At 35.1% G+C, this 25,088-nt stretch overlaps 1 protein-coding gene across 1 annotated transcript in view; it reads left to right on the plus strand.

The window, feature by feature from the left end:
• Positions 1-24,262, plus strand: part of KIF5B (kinesin family member 5B) — a 44,539-nt gene extending 20,277 nt beyond the window's left edge. Inside the window, exons 9-26 of the mRNA XM_004777869.3 lie at positions 754-858; positions 1,143-1,288; positions 2,252-2,400; positions 2,843-3,036; positions 4,463-4,531; positions 6,653-6,859; positions 9,522-9,665; positions 13,666-13,854; positions 14,436-14,553; positions 15,087-15,148; positions 15,250-15,359; positions 16,229-16,330; positions 17,360-17,420; positions 17,533-17,604; positions 17,776-17,880; positions 18,780-18,996; positions 19,521-19,670; positions 23,822-24,262. Of these exons, the coding sequence (XP_004777926.1) occupies positions 754-858; positions 1,143-1,288; positions 2,252-2,400; positions 2,843-3,036; positions 4,463-4,531; positions 6,653-6,859; positions 9,522-9,665; positions 13,666-13,854; positions 14,436-14,553; positions 15,087-15,148; positions 15,250-15,359; positions 16,229-16,330; positions 17,360-17,420; positions 17,533-17,604; positions 17,776-17,880; positions 18,780-18,996; positions 19,521-19,651 (2,181 nt within the window). The 3' untranslated portion in view covers positions 19,652-19,670; positions 23,822-24,262. The remainder of the gene's footprint in view (positions 1-753; positions 859-1,142; positions 1,289-2,251; positions 2,401-2,842; positions 3,037-4,462; positions 4,532-6,652; positions 6,860-9,521; positions 9,666-13,665; positions 13,855-14,435; positions 14,554-15,086; positions 15,149-15,249; positions 15,360-16,228; positions 16,331-17,359; positions 17,421-17,532; positions 17,605-17,775; positions 17,881-18,779; positions 18,997-19,520; positions 19,671-23,821) is intronic.
• The last annotated feature ends 826 nt before the right edge of the window (positions 24,263-25,088 follow it).

Here is a 25,088-nt window from a genome sequence, read left to right on the forward strand (position 1 = left end):
CCTGTGAAAACTGGTAACTATCCATTAGTCTTCTCTGGTTTGGTTGTACCCCTTTCTTTCACTTGGTTGATTATTTAATAATTACAGACTATACCATTTACCAGTCTGATTCTAGTTTATGCGAAAATTAAAATAAGTTCAAATATTTTAATAATTGATCTCTGTAACAATTTTGGCCATTTTGCTAATTTTTCTTCTGATTAAAATGACATGCCTATTCCCTTTTACTTAAGTCTTGAACACATCCTTCAAAGCCTGTCTTTGATTTTTATGAATTCTGAGAGGTCTTTCTTCAGCCAGTATTGTTAACATACTATTTTATTCTATCTTTAACATATGTATTTCACATCTTTTTAAAAGAAGTTTGCTTTTATATTTAAATTCAGTCTGTAATAGTTACAGTATCAACATACTTTAGCAAATGTTAAAAGCTTTCCCTTTTTTAAATGAAGCAAAGGGGGTTAATAAATAGTAAATGGCAAATGTACATGTAAATTTGTTATTTTCAAGAGCACAAACTTGAAATAAAATTTGTTATCTCCTTATTGACATTCTTGTCATGTACCTAGTTACTTGACCAAGTTCTCAGAAGTCTAATGCTCAAGAAATAGTGATAGTTTAGAATAAATACTTGCCAAATAAAATCATGAAGGTTTTTGTGCTATTGTTTGTTGGCTATTGATGACCTGAACTTTTTAGAAAATTTGAAGAAGCTTAAAATTTTGTTTCATTCTTTTGAAATCGTATGTGTAGGTTAGTAAAACTGGAGCTGAAGGCGCTGTGCTGGATGAAGCGAAGAACATCAACAAATCCCTTTCTGCTCTTGGCAATGTCATTTCTGCTCTGGCTGAGGGGAGCGTGAGTGCACATCTTCTCTTTCCTTGTTGTTGTCTTCTGGGGATCCATATGTGTAGATGCATGGATGTTTGAGTGAAAGATTCGGTGTGTTTGAATCAGTGTGTGTGAATTAGTTGTCTTACAGGAATTTATAGTATTAGTATGTAGATCTTAGTTCTTCTCTTAATATTAATCCGTTAAAATAACCAAAATCCCTTTGTAACTTACTTAAAGTGTAACATATTTCTGTAACAAATTTTATTCCTTAGAAACCCATTGGTCTTCTATGTTTTTTATGTTCATAGACATATGTTCCATATCGAGATAGTAAAATGACAAGAATCCTTCAAGACTCATTAGGTGGCAACTGTAGAACCACTATTGTAATTTGCTGCTCTCCATCATCATATAATGAATCTGAAACAAAATCTACGCTCCTGTTTGGTCAAAGGTTAGTTGTTAAAATACAAAGTGTAAATGACAGGTCTTTTGTTTATTAGGTCTAGGAAAATGCAGGTAGGTATTATTCAAATCAGTGCATTTTGTAATATGCTAGGCAGCTCTTAAATTGAGAGATAATGTAAACAAGGTCCATTTTTAAAGCTGCTTGGATTTGAATTAAGTTTTAGTACATATCAAAGTTAAATGTTAACTTGAGTCAAATTTATATGAGAAGCTTTAATTCAGCATTAAAGAAAATAAGCATTTAAATCAGATAATAAAGAAAAGCTTGACAAATATAATCCTGTATATGTTGACATATGTGATAGGTTCACGTAATGGGATAGCCAAATATGAATTGCTTAACCTAGGAAAGTCGGTAGTGGTGATTTATCTTTGACCTTCAGCAGTACTTTTTTTTTTTATTAATTTATCCTTGCAAATGAATTGGGAAAATAGGGGCCCTTGTTTTTTTATCCTCATCAGTTTTTTGGGGTTTTTTGTTTTTTGTTTTTTTTTTTTAAAGATTATTTATTTATTTGACAAGAGACATCACAAGTAGGCAGAGAGAGAGAGAGGAGGAAGCAGGCTCCCTGCTGAGCAGAGAGCCCGATGCGGGACTCGATCCCAGGACCCTAAGATCATGACCTGAGCCGAAGGCAGCGGCTTAACCCACTGAGCCACCCAGGCGCCCGGTTTTTTTGTTTTTGTTTGTTGTTTTTTTTTTTAAGCTATTCACAAATTTGAGAACTGACACAAATTTACTTAGCTTGTGAATAAGCACTATAGTAATTACAGTTTTTTGTATTTAGTTATAAAGATAATTAAGAATAGTCAAATTGCATAACCAAAAATACATATACACACACACACACACACACACACCACTTCATATACATGTAACACCTATGGATTTCAATTGAAAATATTTAATTCTAGTTACTTTTTATTTTCCTGCTATTACTTCTCTTAGGGCCAAAACAATTAAGAACACAGTTTGTGTAAATGTAGAATTAACCGCAGAACAGTGGAAAAAGAAATATGAAAGAGAAAAGGAAAAAAATAAGACCCTGCGGAATACCATTCAGTGGCTTGAAAATGAACTCAACCGATGGCGTAATGGTAATAATTTATGAATATGTCATTTGTAGTTTGTTGAATATGAATGTAAAGCTGTTTTATAAATTTGAGACTAATAATAAATATAAATAAAAATAACAAACCATATCCATTTTTACTTTTTAAGAATTAGGGATCATCAATTAAAATTTAATAAAATCTTTTAAATCCTAATTTTATCTGTATTGATAAATAGAGGCACAGAGGCCATCTTGGAAGCTATAGTAGTCACAGATGGCAAGGTTCCTACAGTAGGGTGAAGCAATAGAATTTGTAAGATTTGGTGACTGGATTTAGAAGATGGAGGTGAGTCCAAAGTAATTGCAGATTCTCAAATCTCAGACTTAGCTGATAAGAAAGTTGGTGAGAGCTGTTGAAATTGGATAAAATTTAATTCATTTTAGATAGGTGGATAGTTTATTAACTATGCTTTCTCTTATTTTAGGAGAGACAGTGCCTATTGATGAGCAGTTTGACAAAGAGAAAGCCAACTTGGAAGCTTTTGCAGTAGATAAGGATATTACTATTACCAATGATAAACCAGCAGCTACAATTGGAGTTACTGGAAACTTTACTGATGCTGAAAGAAGAAAGTGTGAAGAAGAAATTGCTAAATTATACAAACAACTTGATGACAAGGTAGGTATTGTTCATCTTCTAGTTTGTTTTAGAATGTTATGGCATAGGTATTTTTATTTTTAATTTTAATTTTAATATACATCTTTGGTTTCTGTTAACCTTATGAAAATCATTGTAAAGTTGACCCTCAGATAACACTGGTTTGAAATGCATGGATCCGCTTAGATATGGATTTTTACAATAAATACAGTAATATATATTTTTCTTGTGATTTTAATAACATTTCTCTAGCTTGCTATCTTAAAATATGGATTATATTTAAATATAAAATAATCTTATTTTATAAAATATATAATTATAAATGTAAAATATAAATGTAAAATTAAAAATAAAAATAATTTTTAAATAAATATAATACATTAACAAAAAATATATATTACTTGTTCGTTGGTAAGCTTTTCCATTCAACAGCAGGCTAGTAAGAGTTAAGTTTTTGGTAAGTCAGAAATTATTTGTGGATCTTTAACTCTGTTGTGGTGGGGGACAGTCAGTGTTACTAACCCTCACATTGTTCAAGGGTCATCTGTATTAATAAAAATACAAAATCACAGTTTCTGTTTTAATGCAGAAACTGTGAGACATAATTATTTTTTTCCTTTTAAAAGAATTTGCAAAAGAAAATTCGGCATTGGGTCATTGGAGAGCCTTAATGAAACGATTTCTTAGAATCAGGGATCTAAGGACTCAAAGGTGATGCAGGAGATTAGAGAGGGAACAAAATAAAGTGGAAATAGTGTTTTCCTATTTTGATTATGTCCATTAGTAGTGTGAAAAATAAATTATGAACCAGAAAAAGAAGGGGAAAACAAGAGCAGTGGAGAGACGAGAAGTAAATAGTTCTGGTTTTGGTTTTAGGTGATATGTTATATGTGTTTTATTTTATTTTTTAATTTTCTTACTTTTTTTAAAGATTTTATTTATTTATTTGACAGATCACAAGCAGGCAGAGAGGCAGGCAGACAGAGAGAGGGGGGAAGCAGGCTCCCCACTGAGCACGGAGCCCAGTGTGGGGCTCGATCCCAGGACCCTGAGACCATGACCTGAGCTGAAGGCAGAGGCTTAACCCACTGAGCCACCCAGGCGCCCCTTATATGTATTTTAAACAGATATGGCAGTTTTGGAATAGCTGCCTGGCCATAATTTTCAGTAATAAATTTAAATGTTTATTGTTTTTGCTTTTAAACTTTTTTTTTTTTTTTTTTTTTTAATAAACAAGCCTTTTTAAATTGGGTGATGTTACAGTTATTAACTGAAAGAAATTCCAGCTATTTCAACTTTTTTTCTAGGAGATTGAAATAAGCTAGGCTGAATTTAGTGAAACAGTTCTGAAATATTTTGGTTGGGGGAATAGTAATCTTCCTATTTGTATTAGAAAATAGAATTTGGTTGTGAGCTACTTCATTAACTTACTACTTTAAAATTCTAGGATGAAGAAATTAATCAACAGAGCCAATTGGTAGAGAAACTGAAGACACAAATGTTGGATCAAGAAGAAGTAAGTTGAATACCTTATGTACTGCTTTCAAAAAAGCTTTATAGCTTGTCACTATTATTTAAACATAAAAGAACCTACAGAGCTTAGAATATACTGGAGTACATCAACAAGTTTTTTTAATATTCCCATGCTTCACTGTGCATATGATACATCATTGGATTAAAGCAAAGATTCACTTCCTCTTAAGGTTTTTCTGTTTTTTTCAGTTTGAGTTCTAACTGGAGGGGAGAGGAAACTTTATTCAGTATTCTTTTCATATAGTTCTATTGGAGTTTTTAATTCTGTCTTCTACTTTCCTTGCTTGACGTACAGTGCTGTTTTATGTCCTTATCTCCCCCGAAACATGTCTTATTAATTCTTGAGAAAGACTTACTATACTGGGCTGGGATAACTTTAGACTGTTCCTCCCTTTGTGGAGAGTATTTCCACATGTAAATGAAGGAAGAAATACTAAAAACACAATGTTGTATTGTCATTCCTCACTTAAACACACATAGAGGTTTAAAGGGATAATTAAAGAAAGAAAATAACTTATCTCTGAATTGCTTAGACCTGTCTTTGAGAATTGTATAATTTAAGGTATGACTGTGGGATTGAGAATGTCATTGAATGAAACCTTTTTTACTCTCCCACCATGTCTGCCTTCATCAAACCTGTACATTTTTGCCTTCTTTACTTTGATAATAGTTCTTTCAAGTTCCTCTTCTCTAGTTTGTCACCTAGTTTAGATCCTCAGTTTATCTTATCTGGCAGAGCAGGGGGATAATTAAAAAATGGTACTTCATTCAAGGTTTGTTTTGGAGATGGGCGCAAAGATTATATAGTTTCAATAAGGAAGAGATAGCCACCATCAGTCAACTTAGTCCTGGTCACATCATCTTTGTACTTCAGTTATGGCATGTTTTCTCAGAAAAGTCACTAATAAACATCTACACAATTCTTCATTATAATATTCTGTGCTGTTTGTTATAGGACATTTAACATGCATGGCCCCACTTCTTTTTTTTTAAATATTTTATTTATTTTATTTGACAGATAGAGATGACAAGTAGGCAGAGAGGCAGGCAGAGAGAGAGGGAGGAGGAATCAGGCTCCCTGCTGAGCATAGATGCGGGACTCAATCCCAGGACCCTGAGACCATGACCTGAGCTGAAGGCAGAGACTTTAACCCACTGAGCCACCCAGGCGCCCCTGCATGGCCCCACTTCTAAGTGCCATTAGCATTCTGCACCATTAGAAATACTCCTACAGGGGCGTCTGGGTGGCTCAGTGGGTTAAGCCGCTGCCTTCGGCTCAGGTCATGATCTCAGGATCCTGGGATTGAGTCCCACATCGGGCTCTCTGCTCAGCAGGGAGCCTGCTTCCTCCTCTCTGTCTCTCTGCCTGCCTCTCTGCCTACTTGTGATCTCTCTCTCTCAAATAAATAAATAAAATCTTTAAAAAAAAAAAAAAAGAAAGAAATATTCCTACAAATTGCCAGATGCCTCTCCCACTTAAAAGCCACTGATCATAGATGTTTGCAGTATTCTAACTAGCCTCTTGGCTTCTCTGCAGTTCAAATTTTGTATGTTGATGCTAAGTTTTCCTGAGGCATAGCTCAGGTGCCACCCCTTTTTGACCAAAGAAAATCTAAACTTTAAAGCATATCTTCTAGATATCTACTAATTTCTTTTTCTGTGCTCATTATTCATGAACCTAGTATGCCTTTTCCTTTCCATTAAATTAATTTGCACATGACTAAAATTGGCCCAATTCTTGCCACCTTCTTCATGAATAACCTGCAGAAATACTGTTTTAAATACTACCAAGCATAAATAAATACATACATACATACTGCCAAGCACTTTGTCATGTCCACTCCCTCCTTTATGGCTTAGTTAACATTCCATCATGTATTGCATCTATTTATGTACCTTTTTTTTTTTCTACTAGATTCTTCAAAGACAAAGTCTTTTTCATTTTCTTGCTGTCTCCCACAGTGTCTATCACAGTGCCTGCATATAGTAGTCAGTAAATCTGTTGAATGAATAAGTGTCCACACAGTTAATAGCATCCGCATTTTATTCTTTGTTAAATTTGTATACCTTTTTAAAACCTGTATACTTTTATTCTTTCATATAGCTTTTGGCATCTACGAGAAGGGATCAAGATAACATGCAAGCTGAACTGAATCGCCTGCAAGCAGAAAATGATGCCTCTAAAGAAGAAGTAAAAGAAGTTTTGCAAGCCTTAGAGGAGCTTGCTGTCAATTATGATCAGAAATCTCAGGAAGTTGAAGATAAAACTAAGGAATATGAATTGCTTAGTGATGAACTAAATCAGAAATCGGTAGGTTATAATTCTGTTTTCTTAATATTTTAGTAAAAGCATTCTTAATTGAAATTAACTAACTTCTTTCTAGTAAGCTTAATACTGATAGTATCTTTTCTTAAGGCATTCTAAGCCTTAACTTCAGTCCCTCCTTTATATAAAACCTTAGAGGTGAAGGAAGAGAGTTATCTTTTAGTTCCTGAAGATCTGTTAAAAGGTAATTAAAATGCCATTTGAAGACTTGTTGGCTATTCCCAATAGTCTAATGTTAAAGGAAAAATAAGTTTAACTTCTGATTGTTCAGTAGTGTTATTAGATGACTGCTAAGTAAGAAATGTGCACTTAAAAATAAGAGAAGGAGATACAATTTTCTATAACCTGGGTTTTGTTTACTGTTATATTCCCAGCCCCTGGCACAGAGCCTACCTAGTAGCGAAGTGAAGTGAAGGCTCTTCCTTGCGATTCTGCAATAAATAAGGATCTTTATTTGTTATTATTGCTATAAAACAGGATTTGCCACTCTCCTAGAGTGATGCCAAAGGTAGTATATAACTGTGATTGTGACTACTATACTTGCAGTAGCATCATGGAAGAGCCCTCATACTACTAACATTTTATTACTGTCAATACCAACTTCTTGTCTGGAAACCACATCTAGAGTTGAACTCAGTGTCAGTGTTCACTACTTATTTCCCTATCCATGTTCACCTATTTAAAGAAAAGCAGTCAATCTATTTTTAAAGGTTTCATGCCCCTGATGAGAAATTCATTTTTCCCTGTTAATCTCCAAAGTTACAATTTAATAGTATGGAGGTCAAGGTGCCCTTGAGTTTGCATTATTAGCACATCTAATTACTGTTTGGAAGAACAACGGGAATTTCTTACAACTCTAAGCTGTAAGTTGGTCTTCGGTCTCCAGTTTCAGTCTTTTTGACAGTTCTCTCTGTGTCTCAGTTACAAAGCTGAATCTGTCAGCACTACGTTGGTAGTAGAAGTGAGAATCCTTACAGTGTTCTATATGTGTACAGCATTGCTACTCAGTTGTTAGAGGAAATACCTGGTGATTTAGATGTTAATATACACTACCTTATGAGACTTGACAGGTATGCCTGGTATTTTAGATTAAACTGGGTGGACACACTACTGGTACTCAGAAACTTAGGAAAATGTCCAGAAGAAACAACAAACCGAAATAATGGCATCTTTATTAAAAGCAACTGCATTTTTTTTTTTTCAAAGATTTTATTTATTTATTTCACAGATAGAGATCACAAGTAGGCAGAGAGGCAGGCGGGGGTGGGGGAAGCAGGCTCCCCACTGAGCAGAGAGCCCTAGTGCAGGCTCCATCCCAGGACCCTGGGATCATGACCTGAGCCAAAAGGCTTTAACCCACTGAGCCACCCAGGCGCCCCAAGCAACTGCATTTTTTTTTTTTTTTTTAAGATTTTATTTATTTGAGAGAGAGACAGTGAGAGAGAGCATGAGCGAGGAGAAGGTCAGAGAGAGAAGTAGACTTCCCGTGGAGCTGGGAGCCCGATGCGGGACTCGATCCCAAGACTCTGGGATCATGACCTGAGCCGAAGGCAGTCGTCTAACCAGCTGAGCCACCTAGGCGTCCCGTTACTGCAATTTTTAATGCAACTTACTGACTTTTAATATCTGACCTGTGGTATAGTGATTAGTTTTAATATGGCCAACTGGGGCTGGACTTTTCAAAATTATGGTGATTTTGTTGCTGGTAAAGCAGCTATTATTTTAAACTTAATTAAACTCAGTAATGCTACTTCATCAGTATCTCCTAGATAATTGCTTATGTCATAATATCAAAGAAGTAGTAATTATCAAGTGGACTTTCCCAGTGACTGTATATGTAGAAAATAGATAAAACACACAAAATTCAGTTCTATTCTTACATTATTTTGCTCAGACTCTGTTGCCAAAGATAAGACATATACTATGGTAATAAAAGAAAATTCAATCTAATTATTTTGGAAGTTTCTCACTTCTAGGTAGAAAACATAACCCAGTCTCAAAAATTAGTGAAATGGGGGGATGCTTAGGTGGCTCGGTTGGTTGGGCAACTCCCTTCAGCTCTGGGATGGAGACCCATGTTGGGTTCCTCCCTCTGCTTCTGCCTCTCCCCCTGTGTTCTCCTGCTCTTTCATTCTCAACTAAATAAATAAAATCTTTAAAAAAATATATAGTGAAATGGTACAAACTGTCTGGTTTTCAAAGAGCATAATCTGGCTACTTTACAGAGTCTGCTAGGTCTAAAATATTTTCTAAGTTTAAATTGGGAGCTTTCGGGGCGCCTGGGTGGCTCAGTGGGTTAAGCCGCTGCCTTCGGCTCAGGTCATGATCTCAGGGTCCTGGGATTGAGTCCCACATCGGGCTCTCTGCTCAGCAGGGAGCCTGCTTCCCTCTCTCTCTCTCTGCCAGCCTCTCTACCTACCTGTGATCTCTCTCTGTCAAATAAAATAAAATAAAATCTTTAAAAAATAAATAAATAAATAAATAAATTGGGAGCTATCCCAGAACTCAGTAGATCAGTTAGTTCAAAAAACTGAAAATAGAAAATAATGCTTTTGTGAGTCCTGGGTGAACTGAAATACCTGTCAATATTTGAAGTAATCTTTCACTTACTAGGTTTAACTGTGCCTTTTGTTTTGGGTTCTGTTAGGCAACCTTAGCAAGTATAGATGCTGAACTTCAGAAACTTAAGGAAATGACCAACCACCAGAAGAAACGAGCTGCTGAGATGATGGCATCTTTACTAAAAGACCTTGCAGAAATCGGAATTGCTGTAGGAAATAATGACGTAAAGGTAAGTATACTAACCAAATACTAAGTATGATTATCAGTAGAGAACTCATACTTCTGTTTACTACTTAACTTTTACAAAGTTCTTTTCATACCCATTATCTCATTCAAAACAACAATGTGTAGAAGATGTAGCTATTAATTTCATTTTAAATAGGTGAGGAAAGAGGAAGAGAATATGAGATGCTCAAAAGCAGTATCATTTATTTGGATCCCTGTTTGGTTCTGTTCTCTACCATGTAAAGATTTTACATTTAGAGATCATGTTAATAAATTACTGTACATGAAAGTATGTAACTGGGGAACAGTGAAGATTAGCTCAGGGAGTTAACTCATAAATGAATTGGCCTGTGGTTGCTTTTAAATGTTTGAAAAGATAAAAAAAGATGAGCACTACTAATTTTAAAGTTCTATTGTGAAAAATTTCAGACATGTAACAGTAGAGAGAATACTACCTTGAACTTCAGAGTTACTAGTAATCAAAATGTTGCAGTACTTATATGTCTTTTATTCTTACTAATCTTTTTTAAGATGCTAACATTGGTTATGTTAGCACTGGGCATGTGATAAGAAGAAAAGATTAGTGACCTCGTAAATTTTAAAACTTAGACCAAAAAAAGCAAACTAAAACTCTTAACTGCAAACACATGTATATAATACGAAAGATTTGTATGTTGCAGTAGGTATTTGTTTGGACTTTTTCTTCTTGATTAAAGCTTAATTATGTAATAAAGAACAAACTTACACTAGGGTTTATTGTGACAGCCTACTAAGAATAAGATGCCCAGTTTAACAAGATTTGAAAATGAAATAAAAGTTTCCAATATGGAGTACACATTCCTTCTGTTAATTGTTATTCAAAGCTGCTGTGTGTTGATAGAGGATTCGTCTCCTAATCATTTTTTAATGTTGGCTCATGCCATTGAGACAAAAGAAAAATGTTAAATACTGGGTGACTTGACTTACTCTACTTCCCTCCAGAATGTTCCATCTGAACATTGAGGGTGAACTAATATGATAGAGCTATGTGGGACTCTTCGGGGATGAAAAAGTAAATTTTACTTCATACCATTAAACACGAGATAGGTGTTCAAAATTTGTTCTAGATTTGCGTCTTCTTTTTATTTATTTATTTATTTATTAAGATTTTATTTCATTTGAGGGACAGAGAGAATGTGCAGGGTGAAAGGGAGAAGCAAGGCTCCCTGGTGAGCCAGGAGCCTGAGATGGGGCTCAATCCCACAACCCAGGGATATGACCTCAACCAAAAGCAGATGTTTAGCTTTCTGAACCACTGATGCGCCCGCAGCTTCTTTTTAGAAAAGTCTTTCCATTTTATGTTCAACTAAGTCTTAATTTAAGTGAAAAAGTGGTAAATAGAGAGAAAAGAGAAGGAATTGTTTCTTTTCGGTGGCAGCACGATTGATAAAATACAGGTTCCTTGACTCCCTAGACTGTTTTTTTTTCACTGTACCATTATAGCATTTTGATCTAAGTCAGCCTCACAAATAGGTTCTTTGAAAAAAAAAAGAAAGAAAGAAAAAATAATTCTCAGTATTTTTGTCATTTGTATGTAATTCTTTTCCTCTTAACATCATCATTAAGCATTGCTTTTGCTTTATTAACTTTGTGGTTTTTACATCATGATTCACTCTTTGTGTCGTACACTTAATGGATTTTAACAGATGCATGTTACAAAATATATATATAGATATATATATATAGAACAGTTTTCACCTCCTTTACAAATCCCTTGTGCTTTTTGCCCTATTAACCTCTCTCCCCTGAACAACAGCCAGTGTAATCTTTTCTGGTATAGTTTTGCCTTTTTCAAAATACCATATAGTTGGAATCATACAGTATTTTTCATTTTCAACTGGCTTTTCTTAGCAACGTGCAGTTAAGTTATTTCATGGCTTGATAGCTCATTTCTTTTATCACCAGATACTCTGCTGTGTGGATATACCAGTTTATCCATTCCTCTATCAAGGGCCATCTTGGTTACTTGAGGTCTTTGGCCATTACACATAAAGCTGCTATAAACATTCGTATGCAAATTTTCCTGTGGACATAACTTTTCAATTCAGTTGGGTAAAAACACCTAGGAGCATAATTGCTAGAACATACGTTAAGAATTGGCTTTATAAGAAACCCCCAAAGTGGCTGTAGCATTTTGTATTATTCCTGTCAGCAGCAAATGAGCGCTCTTGTTACTTCACATGCTGACAAGTATTTGAGGTCATCAGTTTTTTGGTTTGAGATGTATATGTATAGTATTATCTTACTGTTTTAATTTGCAGTGGGATTGTTTGTTTTCTTATCTTGAGTTTTAAAGAGATCTCTGTATGTTGTGGGTAGCAGTCCTTTACAGGTAAGCGTTTTGCACATATTCCTTCCAGTCTGTGGCTTATCTTTTCATTCTCTTAACAGTGTCTTTTACAGAGCAGAAGTTTTTAATTTTAATAAAGTTTAGCTTACAAATTCTTTCTTTCAGGGTTGAGTTTTTTGGCATTGTATCTAAAACTCATGTCCAAACCTAAGGTCACCTAGATTTTCTCCTGTTTTGGAGATTTTTGGTTTTATATAATTTACATTTAGGTCTGTGATCCATTTGGAGTTTTCTTTTTTCTGTAAGGTATAAGGTCTGTCAAGCTTTGTTATTTACATCTGGATTGATAGTTTTTCTGTGACAGCTCATTGAAAAAACTGTCCTTTGTCCCCTGAATTGCCTTTGCCCCTTTGTCAGAGATGGAATGACTGTATTTGTGTGCGTCTGTTCCTGGGCTCTGTTCTGTTCCAGTTACCATCTGTTCTTTTGCCAGTCCCACACCATCTTGATTACTCTAGCTTTAAAATAAATCTTGAAGTTGAGTAGTATCAATCCTCTGACTTTGTTCTTTAGTAGTGTTTGGCTATTCAGGTTTTTTGCCTTTCCCTTTAAACTTTAGTTAGTGTCTGTTGATAAACTTGCAGGGATTGTTATTACGATTATGTTAAATCCGTAGATCAAGTTGGGAAGAACTGACATCTTAATATTGAGTCTTTCTATCGATGAATATGGAATATTTCCCATTTTGTTTCGTTCTTCATTGATTTGCATTATTGATTTTATATTTGCTATATTACATTTATGCCTAAGTATTACTTTTTTCTTTTCATTCTAATGTCTGTGCCACTGGTTTTTTTTTTTTTTTTTTTTAAGATTTTATTTATTTATTTGACTAAGAGATCACAAGTAGGCAGAGAGAAAGAGAGAGGGAAGCAGGCTCCCTGCCGAGCAGAGAGCCCGATGCGGGACTCGATCTCAGGACCCTGAGATCATGACCTGAGCCGAAGGCAGCAACTTAACCCACAGAGCCACCCAAGCACCCGCACTGTTTTTTAAATTTCACATTCCCTTCTTCATTGCTGATATAAGAATGTGACTTTTCTTAAGTTAATCTTGTATTCTGCAATATTAACTATAATGGCTTACTGTTTCTAGATGTTGTTGTTTTTTAAACAATCCTGTCTTCTACAAACAAAGGTAGTCTTATTTCTTCTCAAGCTCCACTTAATTTTGACATTGAATACTGTACTGGAATTTTTAATGAAACTTAGGGAATATACAGTCACCACGGTTCTTCTTTATTGAACTTAAAAGTCATCCTTTCTCTGCCCCTAAACATCATTACTAAGTTTTATACTGGGCTTACATATGATTATCAGTGAAGAGGAAATCTAAAAATTGAAAGAGGCAGTGTCTTCAGTTTGTTTTTAGGTTGCATTTGTTGTTTTCCCTTGTAAGCATGTATTAACATTAAGTTTTAGAAAACAAGAAAGGTAAAAATTAAGCTAAGTTTACTTATCCTTTATTAAGAACAATATTTAATGAAAGAAAAACTCCATACTTTTTAATGAATATTGGGTAATACTTATTTTGTTAAAAGATTTTAGAGTCTAATTAGGTAACCACAAACTGGACACTTTCGGTTTTAATTTTTTATTTTATTTTTTTCTTACAGCAGCCTGAAGGAACTGGCATGATAGATGAAGAGTTCACTGTTGCAAGGCTCTACATTAGCAAAATGAAGTCAGAAGTAAAAACAATGGTAAAACGCTGCAAACAGTTAGAAAGCACACAAACTGAGAGCAACAAAAAAATGGAAGAAAATGAAAAGGAATTAGCAGCATGCCAGCTTCGTATCTCTCAAGTATGTATAACAGAACAAAGTTTCTTCACTTTGAACAGCCATATATACATTTTATTGATTATAAAAATTTTAAGGAAAATGACCTTCTGTGGGTTATTTTGGATAACAGTAAAAAGATGAATTAGTTCTTCCCTCGTTCACTGCAGTATGTGAGTGAATTTAACTGCATTATATTTAGTGACATGTATATGTTATATATAGAAATTTGCTAGAAAATGTGACTGATTTGGCTTTTGAAAAATCTAGAAGAATTCTGGGGTAGACAACTACAGAACCATTTTTCTGGCTTTGGCAACTGAATGGATGAGGCCATTCATCCAAGATAGGAGTTGTAGAAGTAGGGGAAAAGAGTAATGTTGGACGGAGAGACTAGTAAGGATATTGCCTATTTCTGCCTTCAGTACCATAGTTTGCAAGTGTTGTAAGCTATACAGGGGACCGTTTCCTTAATTAAATTATCATTGTAATATTACATGTTTAGATATACAGAGAAAACCTGCTAAGTTCAGATTATTCCTAAGAAAAATGTGCATGAGATTTTTATTTTTTGGCACTTCATATCAGTACATTTTTCCCAAAAGCATGAAGCCAAAATCAAATCATTGACTGAATACCTTCAAAATGTGGAGCAAAAGAAAAGACAGCTAGAGGAATCAGTTGATTCCCTCAGTGAAGAACTAGTCCAGCTTCGAGCACAAGGTATTAACTTTTGATTTTTTTTATGAGTTCTACGTATATTGGTTCTTTCTTTAGTATAATTGTAGTAAATTAAATTTACACTGAAAGTAGTGGGAATATGGATAACTTAGAACAGAAATAATATATTTTAAAATGGTTTTGAAACCTATTTTTAAAATTGTGTTTGAATATGGAAGTGGCCAATCTAGGAATTTCCCACAAAGTTATGAGGGGTGTGTGTGGTGGGGGGTGAGGGCGGTGTATAAATCTTAACATAGGGGGATAGAGAAAGCTATTTTAGCCCCTACCATGCCATAACCCATCTGTTCCAGGATTAGGCAAAGAAAATAAGCTAAAATATCAACATAAAGGCTATAACTATATTATTAGTAAACATGTTCTGAGGCCGGAGAGCAAGATATACTATGGAGCATTTAGAGAATTTAAAATCAAGTACTGCCAAGCAACAGATCCTTCATAAAACCTTTGACTCCTTGGTATATAGGAAGGACTTTAAGGCTTATTTCTTCCCTATTTTCTCTCTACCCAAACAGAGAAAGTACATGAGATGGAAAAGGAGCACTTAAATAAGGTTCAGACTGCAAATGAAGTTAAGGCAAGTTTGCTGTAACGTTGGATTCTAATGACTTTAATCCATTGTTCTTATTCTTAATCTTGATTAATCTGATTTAAATCCTTTTCTCCCAATAACTTCAGCAAGCGGTTGAACAGCAGATCCAAAGCCACAGAGAAACACATCAAAAACAGATTAGTAGTTTGAGAGATGAAGTTGAGGCAAAAGAAAAACTCATCACTGATCTTCAAGAGTAAGTATACTTTTCTTCCCTCTGAGATATTAGAAACTAACTCAAAAAGATTGTTTAGCAAGAGGAAATACTATCTTTTCAGAAGTGTCCATTTTTCATTGAAAATTTTCATTTTGCCTTGCACGTAAAGAATCTTTTTAGTTAAGAGCATAACTTCTAAGTTCCAGGTGAAATTTTCAGAAAATTGGGTACCTGGGTGGCTCAGTTTGACTCCAGTCATGATCTCAGGGTTATGGGATTGAGCCCCATGTCAAGGCTCCCTGCTCACTGGGGATTCTGTTTCTCCCTCTCATTCTCCCTCTCTCAAATAAATAAAATCTTAAAAAAGAAAAAAGGATTTTAAAAATCAACTTCCTTTTTAAAAATTCCCTAACAGAGAAAAATTTTTGGAAATGTGGGTTTTAGAAGGTTGGAGTTTTTTTTTTTTAAGTTTTTATTTTAATTCAAGAACTTTAAAAAAAAAATTGTATTTTTGGTTTTTCATTTTCTGTGTTTCCATGGCTGTATGTATACATAGCCTAGAATTTATAAAAATTGGAGGTCTGCAACTAAATCATGATTTGAGTAGGAACCAGAGGAGAGTAACAAAAAATGATGACAAATTTTGATATGTGGGTCTTAATGTTAATGCCTTATGATAAATACAGAATGAGATTCATGGCTTCAAACCAAAATATGAGAAATATTTCATGACTAAAAGTAGCCAGGTCCTCTTCCTTCCCCTGTGGGGGACAGGATTACAGGTGGTCTTGAGTATTTTAGTAGAGAAAGGATGGAATTTAAGAATTTGAAAGAATTTTAATGGTGCCACTCAGAAAATTGATAGTTTTTTTGATATTGATATTGTGTTACGTTTTTCCTTTTGTCAGCCAAAACCAGAAAATGATGTTAGAGCAGGAACGTCTAAGAGTAGAGCATGAGAAGTTGAAAGCTACAGATCAGGAAAAGAGCAGAAAACTACATGAACTTACGTGAGTAAATGTTTTAATTCAAATTTAAAAACTAACAACTGGGGGCATGTGATTGGTTCAGTCAGTTAAATGTCTGCTTTCATCTTAGGTCGTGACTGTGCTTGAGCCCTGTGTCAGGCTCCCTCTGCTCAGCCAGGAGTCTGCTACTTGCTCTCACGTGCTTTCTCTCTCTTCTCTCACTGTCTCTCTCTCTCAAATAAGTAAATAAAATCTTAAAAAAAAAAAAAATCAAAAGTAAATTAGAGGACTGCAGGCATTGCTCTTGGATGTACCCAGTGGACACATTTTTAAGTTTTTATCAGCTAAAGGATATTTTTCTTAAACCTTCTGAATTTTAATATATACCTTAAAATTTGCAAGGTCCTATATTCTTCACTGATGGCAGGCCCAGACTTCTGTCAGGATTTCATTATAAAAATATACCTTAAATATCATAAAGTCATTTAGAAGATTTCAGAATCTGCCACAAAAGCCTTCTGTGAAATTTAAAAAGAAGTGTTCCTCATTTCTTTTACCTGGTGTACTGAGAGATACTTAGTACTCAGTTTTCTAGAATCTCAGCAGGTAGAAAACTCATGACTATAACTTCTCACTTCTTGAATTTATGACAGATGATTTACAAATGGAACTGCTCTTATTAGTACGGTCACATGTCAGGACCAGCTTTCAGAGTTGGTGTTATACAAACTGCCAAATCTCAACCGTAGTTCTGTTTAGAATAATTTTAATATGAAATACATAAAATGTTTTAGTCTTCAATAATTTATAATTCCAAGTTTAAGCAGAATTATTTTGGATAAATAGTAGTTAGTGTGTTCTGTGTGGTATATTCTAAAATATAAGAACCATTCCTTCCTAATTCTTTGAATTCTGCTACATTTTATTTCATCTCTACACTGCTGTAGTAGTAAGTTTTTTGTCTAATAAACTATAGATTTAGAAGGAGATTGTAAGGCGTGTAAAATTTATTTGAAAATAAAACTAACTTCATGGAATCAGAGTTGAAAATATGTATTTTCTGCTGTTTAGAGTCATGCAAGATAGACGAGAACAAGCAAGACAAGATTTGAAGGGTTTGGAAGAGACAGTGGTAAGAAAAGCTCGAAAATAAATAAGATGGTGGGATGTTTAATGGGTTTCCCCTTGGTTATACTAAATATTTAAAGACCAAATTCCAAAAACATTGCTGTTCTTAATTCAAGGCAAAAGAACTTCAGACTTTACACAACCTGCGGAAACTCTTTGTTCAGGACCTCGCCACCAGAGTTAAAAAGGTAATAAGATAATACTGAGGTGGGTATTTATATAAGTGGTGCTTACTATGTCTAATTATTTATATCTGTAGGTGAGTAACTTTACGTTGTCATAACAATTTTTGTATAGATGAGGTTAGAATTTTTAACTTTCAGTGTTTTCATAGTATTCATTGACCTTCTTTTCTTAAGAGTGCCGAGATCGATTCTGATGACACTGGAGGCAGTGCTGCTCAAAAGCAAAAGATCTCCTTTCTTGAAAATAACCTTGAACAACTCACTAAAGTGCACAAACAGGTAACAAAGAATCTATTTTATAGGTAACTGCAAAATTATAAGAAAATAATTGAGGAATGGCAAGTGTTTGAGTATTTCCGAGGTCTAAGGAATTTTCATGCCCTGAGCTATTCTATTGCTTTATCTAACAATTATATAAATAAATCACTAGCAATTTTTAGGGAAGTTAATGTTTTTAACAACCCTATTATCAAGAGGCCAATGAAAATGGGTATTTATTTTCTAGGATTTCAGGCATGTCAGTTTTTCGTACTTATTCATGATAATTTTTAAATATTTAGTAAATAGGACTTTGCAGTTAAAATACAGTAATTTTTGTCTGTCATTTAATGCCCCAGAGTGTGAACTATATGAAATAATGAGGCAGTTCATTTTTTTAAAAAATTGTGTTTATTGTGTGGGTCTTTGTTTTTGTTGTTTTGCTTTTTTGTGGCTTATAATATGTGATTTAATTATTTTTAAAGTTTTTTAGCATACGGAATTGCACATCTTTGTTCATATAAGTGTGATGTTTGTACTAGAGTAAAGGGAATTTTTAGCGGTTTTGCTTTCCACACTTATTTTAATGCTTAAAATGGTATTTACCAGATTAGTACCTTATTTAAGAGACCTAACACTGTTACACCTTATGGTCATTGCCTAGTGAGGAGACAAAATAATTTCCCCTTGCGCCCCCCAAAATTGAGTGAAATTATATCTGTGAGAAATACATATATAGATTATATGCATGGATGTATGTATTCTTTGTGTGTTGCTGCCTAAGTTAAATTGGCTAAATGGAAAATGTTAATATAACATGTAGTTTTACTTTTTTTTCTAAAGAGAAATTATGAAATGTTTGTATTTTCTCAAATCATCTTGTTAAAGCTAAACTACTTATTTTCTTTATGTACTTGTAGTTGGTACGTGATAATGCAGATCTTCGCTGTGAACTTCCTAAGTTGGAAAAGCGACTTAGAGCTACAGCCGAAAGAGTGAAAGCTTTGGAGTCAGCACTGAAAGAAGCCAAAGAAAATGCATCTCGTGATCGCAAACGCTATCAGCAAGAAGTAGATCGTATAAAGGAAGCAGTCAGGTCAAAGAATATGGCCAGAAGAGGACATTCTGCACAAATTGGTTAGTAGAACACATTAAAACCTTTTAAACTTTGCTTGGTTTGAATGTTTTTATTTTCTTGAAAACATAATCTGATTGATTGATTATGTGTTGTTATGGAGGTATTGTATTTCTAATTTACCAAAGAGTGGCATTGTTGGGCATAAAGAGCAGATTGAGGGATAGCTACATTCACAGGACAAGAAAATAAATGAGAACTAGATGGACATGCAGGAATGGTCAGAAGTGGTGAAACTATATAGAGAGCATTCCTAAAGCAAAGAGAGACTTGCAAGAAAATAAGTGGTCAGTAATAATATTACATGCTTTAGAGTAATCATTCATAGAGGAATAAGGTTTTTAAGAGGCTGGGGATTATATAGGTCCCGGTGAAAAGGTCATAACCAAAAAGAAAATTTTCTGAGGAACAGAATAGCAAAGAAAAACCACATTTGGGAATTGTGAATGAAAAGGAGAGACCTAAACTGTCACTACAGTCATGTGTTAAGATTTATTCTAAAGTCAGTTCTTCTTTTTCATATTAGCTAAGCCTATTCGTCCCGGGCAACATCCAGCGGCTTCTCCAACTCATCCAAGTGCAATTCGTGGAGGAGGTGCATTTGTTCAGAACAGCCAGCCAGTAGCAGTTCGAGGTGGAGGAGGCAAACAAGTGTAATCTTTACACATTACTACAGGTATGTAGTTTAAATCTGGCCTTTAAATTATAGCTCTAAATGGAAATGTTCAGCCATTGATTATTAAAATAAAAATATTACTTTTTTGGATTTTCGTATTAGTTGGGGTTTTTTTTTTTAATGTGTAAGATACTGGATTGTTTTTAAAAGCTCTTATATTCTGTCTAGTGGATATAGCATGGTTTATAACTATTCCCTTTTATTGGACATTTAATTAAGTTGATTTTTTTCTATATTATCAAATGTGTCACATTTCAGATTTCATATATGGAAATTTCTATTTGGAGAATTTCAAGTGTGAAATACCTTTTTGTGTCCCCTCACCTTTTAGATTATTTTCAGAAGATTCCCAGAAGTGGAATTAAAAGAAAGTGTGAACTTTTTTTTTTAAGATTTTATTTATTTGACAGCAAGAGAGATTACAAGTAGACAGGCAGGCAGAGAGAGAGGGAAAAGCAGGCTCCTGCTGAGCAGAGAGCCCGATGGAGGGCTTGATCCCAGGACCCTGAGATCAAGACCTGAACTGAAGGCAAGACCCACTGAGCCACCTAGGCATCCCAAGAAAGTGTGAACCATTTTAGGCTCTTGATACATTTTAATACATGGCTCGCCAGAAAGATTAGGTCAAATTGCATATTAGCCAAGGATACTGTCCATTTTGTTGCATCTTCGCCAGCATGGAATATTAATAGTTTTTTGTGGTTTTTTTAAAGATTTTACTTATTTATTTGAGAGAGAAACGGGAGAGAGAGCGGACACACATGAGTGGTGGGAAGGGGCAGAAGGAGAGGGAGAAGCAGGCTCCCGCTGAGCAAGGAGCCCGATGTGGGGCTCAATTCCAGAACCGTGGGATCATGGCTGATGCTTAACCGACAGAGCCACCCAGGTGCCCCTGAATATTAATAGTTTTTAAGCTTCCGTTTTAATAGTCCAAAATAAACATCTTGTTGATTTATTAAGAACTCGGATTGTTTCGGGGGTGCCTGGGTGACTCAGTGGGTTAAGCCTCTGCCTTTGGCTCAGGTCACCATCTCAGGGTCCTCTGCTCAGCAGGGATCCTGCTTCCTCGCTCTCTCTGCCTATTTGTGATCTCTGTCTCTGTCAGATAAAATCTTAAAAAAAAAAAAATAAGAACTTGGATTGTTTTTTTTTTTTAAGTTATTTCTTTGTCCTTTCCATTTATCTGTTGCAAATGATTTTCCTAACAGATTTGTCTTAATCTGTTTCTGATCACATGAGTGATTGTTCCTTGTAGGAGGATAAAGACTACCTGCAAAGTAGGATATATATATCATCCAAAGATACTGTCCAATACATTGTATCTTTCTGGTGCTTTCTTTGCATATTAGAATATTTAAATTAATTTCAAGGGACACCTGGGTGGCTCAGGTGGGGAGCCTGCTTCTCCCTCTCCCTCTGCCTGCTGCTCCCCCTGCTTGTGCTCTCTCTCTCACAAATAAATAAGATCTTTTAAAAATTAATTTTAAACTGTTGATGAATACTCTTCTACTACTCCTAGTACATATGTTTCTTTGTAGCCTGCTTTTTAAATTTTTATTTATTTTCTTAAGGATTTTATCTATTTGACAGAGAGAGAGACACAATGAGAAAGGGAACGCAAGCAGGGATAGTGGGAGAAGGAGAAGCAGTTTCCTCACTGAGCAGGGAGCCTGATGTGGGGCTCGATCCCAGGACCCTGGGATCATGACCTGAGCTAAAGGCAGACGCTTAACGACTGAGCCACCCAGATGCCCTTGTAACCTGCTTTTTTAACTTAGTAATATGTTCTGAACATTTTTTTGTACAACACAACTAGGTAGTAAGCTGCTGGTATTCCATCATATAGCAGAAACTCCAATTTTTTGTTGTTTAGAAAAGTGACAGTTTAAATCCCAACTTTCCTATTTTTATGACCATCAGCATATTACTTTTTATAGTATTTGACTTCTTTTTTTTTTTTTTTTTACTCCTTTAAATTTCTTTCTTTTTTTTTTTTTTAAAGATTTTATTTATTTATTTGACAGAGAGAAATCACAAGTAGATGGAGAGGCAGGCAGAGAGAGAGAGGGAGGCAGGCAGAGAGAGAGAGGGAAGCAGGCTCCCTGCTGAGCAGAGAGCCCAATGCGGGCCTCGATCCCAGGACCCTGAGATCATGACCTGAGCCGAAGGCAGCGGCTTAACCCACTGAGCCACCCAGGCGCCCACTCCTTTAAATTTCTTAAGCATGAAAATAAATTATGTATCTGTGGTCTAAAACTAATGTACCTATAAAACAACATTTTTTCCATAACCACAATACATTGCATACAACAAAATATTTTTAATACTATCTAATGCCAGTCCATATTCGGATTTCTCTAATTGTTTTTTTCCCGCCTAAGGCCTTAGGTTTATCTAAACCACGGTATAATCCATGACCACTGTTTACATTCAGTTAGACCTCTGAAGTCTCTTTTAATCTAGAAAAATCCCCCCTTTTTAATGACATTGGTTTACTGAGGAGACTAGGCCAGTTACCTTGAGCATATGCCTCCTCTGGGTGTGTTTCTATATGTGATAGCCTTATTTCTCTATTCCCTATATAATGAAAGCTTTACGAGGTGGGGCGTAAGCATCTTTAACAAGACTACCAAATAAATTAGTATGTGTTGTGTCACATCCGTAGACATACAGTAGATTGCTTTCCTGCCAATTAGAGACGGCCTCTGTTTTTCCCTGTTTGGAGTAATAACTTGCTGAGCCCCTTTGTTAGTGAAATGTAAGTCACTTTTGAGAATTATGCAAGTTAAAATGATGTTAGTACAGAGCAGCTGTTCGGTAATAGGCAGGCTGCCTTTTCTGGAAGTGTAGGTGGGCAAAGGGATTTTCACAGCATAAATAGAGATACAGATAAAAGTTTATTCCTTTTGGGTATTGTCCTCGCATTAGAATTCACTTGTAAACTTTGAACTCCTATCTTGTTTGCAGAGAGGTTAGACCAGGGCCTTTTGTTATGTATAACTTAAGTTTTAGCTAGAAAGTAGAATGCTGATCCCAGTGTAATGACAGCAGTTTAGCACATGAGGGGGATAGCTAACCTAGCCAGACTAGGGTTTGAAGACTTGAAGTAGTAATTATAGAAGTATAGTTGATTACAGGATTGTTTCATTGCTGGTCCAGAAGGATAGTGGTTTTTATTTCTTAAAGCCTTGGATCATTCAGTCTTAAACCACGATTGCGGAGTATATGAGCTTCATAAGTGATAAACTGTTGAAAAGTTGAATAATATGTAGAAAAATGTTTAAATTATTTTTACTCATTAAGCAAAACATTTCAAAACACTGGGTTTATTTCTGGGGAAGACAGCAATGTGTTAATAATACCGATTCTGTTAGAACCCAGTTTTACATGTCTGTTTGTCTTTCTTCCGTAATACTGTCAACAAGTTGACTTTTGGGGTGCCTGGGTGGCTCAGTGGGTTAAAGCCTCTGCCTTCGGCTCAGGTCATGATCCCAGGGTCATGGGATCAAGCCCCGCATTGGGCTCTCTGCTCAGCGGGGAGCCTGCTTCCTCCTCTCTGTCTACCTGCTTCTCTGCCTGCTTGTGATCTCTTGTCTGTCAAATAAATAAATAAAATCTTTAAAAAAAAAAAAAAACAAGTTGAGTTTTCCTAAACACACAGGTAAATGGGCGGCTTAATACAAGAATGCCACCAGGTGACAACAACTGGAGTTGTTTATTTCACTGCTGCTTTTCCTACTGTATCTATCTTGTTTTTACCTATCCCTCTCTCCAACCCACACTTCTTAGTGGTTTGTTTTTTTGTTTTTTTTACAGCTACCATGAATATAACATCATGGTTTTTGGCTTAAGAATGTCACTGACACCATCCACTGGCTTCCATTTTATTAACCATCCTTTTTTTTTTTTTTTTTAAATGTAATTCCTACATATGCTCACTCATAACTCTCTTGGGGAGATAAAAACAAAGAGCTTCTTTGAAGCAGAAGCTAAGTAAAAAGAAAAATGATCAAATCATTTGGGGGCAAGTGGTCTAAGCTATTGGCTAAAATGTTTTTAAATATATTGTTATGTTTTATTTACTTGTTTCATTCTTTTTGTGATTGTTTTAAACTAATTTATATAAATAATTTTTTTGCATCTATTTTCAGGTGTTGAAAATAATTGAAGAATGAAGAGGACATAATATCAGGCAGAGTCATTCAGTGACTATAACCTCTACCCCCTGGGAATTGTAGAATTATAACCCTTTTTTAATGTATAAATTATACCTGGCCTGTACAGCCGTTTCCTACCCACTCTTCTTGTAAACTCTGCTGCTTCCCAACACAACTAGAGTGCAATTTTGGCGTCTTAGGAGGGGAAAAGATGACAGTTTACAACTGTGGTTCTATTTATTACACAGTTTGTCTTTTGTGTCTTAAATTTAGTCTTCATTGTGCCAAGCTAATTGTACCATATAGGATTGTGCTTTTTGTACTTGTTTGTTTGTTTGTTTGTGTTTGTTTTTTAATCTCAGTTTAAGTTACCTAGCTGCTACTGCTTCTTACTTTTCTTAATAAAATGTCTTCCTTACTTTAGGGAAAATGGAACATTTAGATTAAATGTCTTTAATTTCACAACCTAAAACACTACATGCCCACAAAATCTATCAGGTCAGTACTGTACTTTAAAATCCCTTGAAATGATTTCAGAGTTAAAATTATTTGTACTGTGTCTGAAGTTGCTTCTGAAAACTACTGTTTGAGCACTGAAACCTTAAAACTGCGTAACAAGGCATTTGAGACTGAGCACGGCTAATTAATTGTCTTCATGAAATGCCTGTTGCTGAATTATCTTGAATAGAAATATTTTATAATATCAAAAGCAAATCTCCATTTAAGAAAGAGGATTTGGAGAAGGAATTCTATTTCTCTTCCCAGTTCTATAATCAACATGGCGGGATGGAATGAAAACACTCTGCTTCATTCTGGTGAGCCTGTTAATTAATGTAAGAATTAGATACTGATTTGTCATCTTCTTTTTTTTTTTTTTTTTTTTTTTAAAGATTTTATTTATTTATTTGACAGAGAGAAATCACAAGTAGATGGAGAGGCAGGCAGAGAGAGAGGGAAGCAGGCTCTCTGCTGAGCAGAGAGCCCGATGCGGGACTCGATCCCAGGACCCTGAGATCATGACCTGAGCCGAAGGCAGCGGCTTAACCCACTGAGCCACCCAGGCGCCCTGATTTGTCATCTTCTTATAATGAAATGAAGTAAGATACTACAGGTTTAAACAGCATTTATATTCTTAACTACTGTATTGGTTGATCTAAATTTATAGCCAATGGAAATTGAGAAAAATTGTGGAGAACTTAATGGTGAGCTTATAAATCTAGAGGTGAATTTTGGTCTGAAATCCCTGAGGTATTTTTAACCT

This window comes from Mustela putorius, unplaced genomic scaffold (genome assembly GCF_011764305.1).
Source record: "Mustela putorius furo isolate JIRA1106 unplaced genomic scaffold, ASM1176430v1.1 tig00003913_pilon_pilon_pilon, whole genome shotgun sequence".
NCBI lineage: Eukaryota > Metazoa > Chordata > Mammalia > Carnivora > Mustelidae > Mustela > Mustela putorius.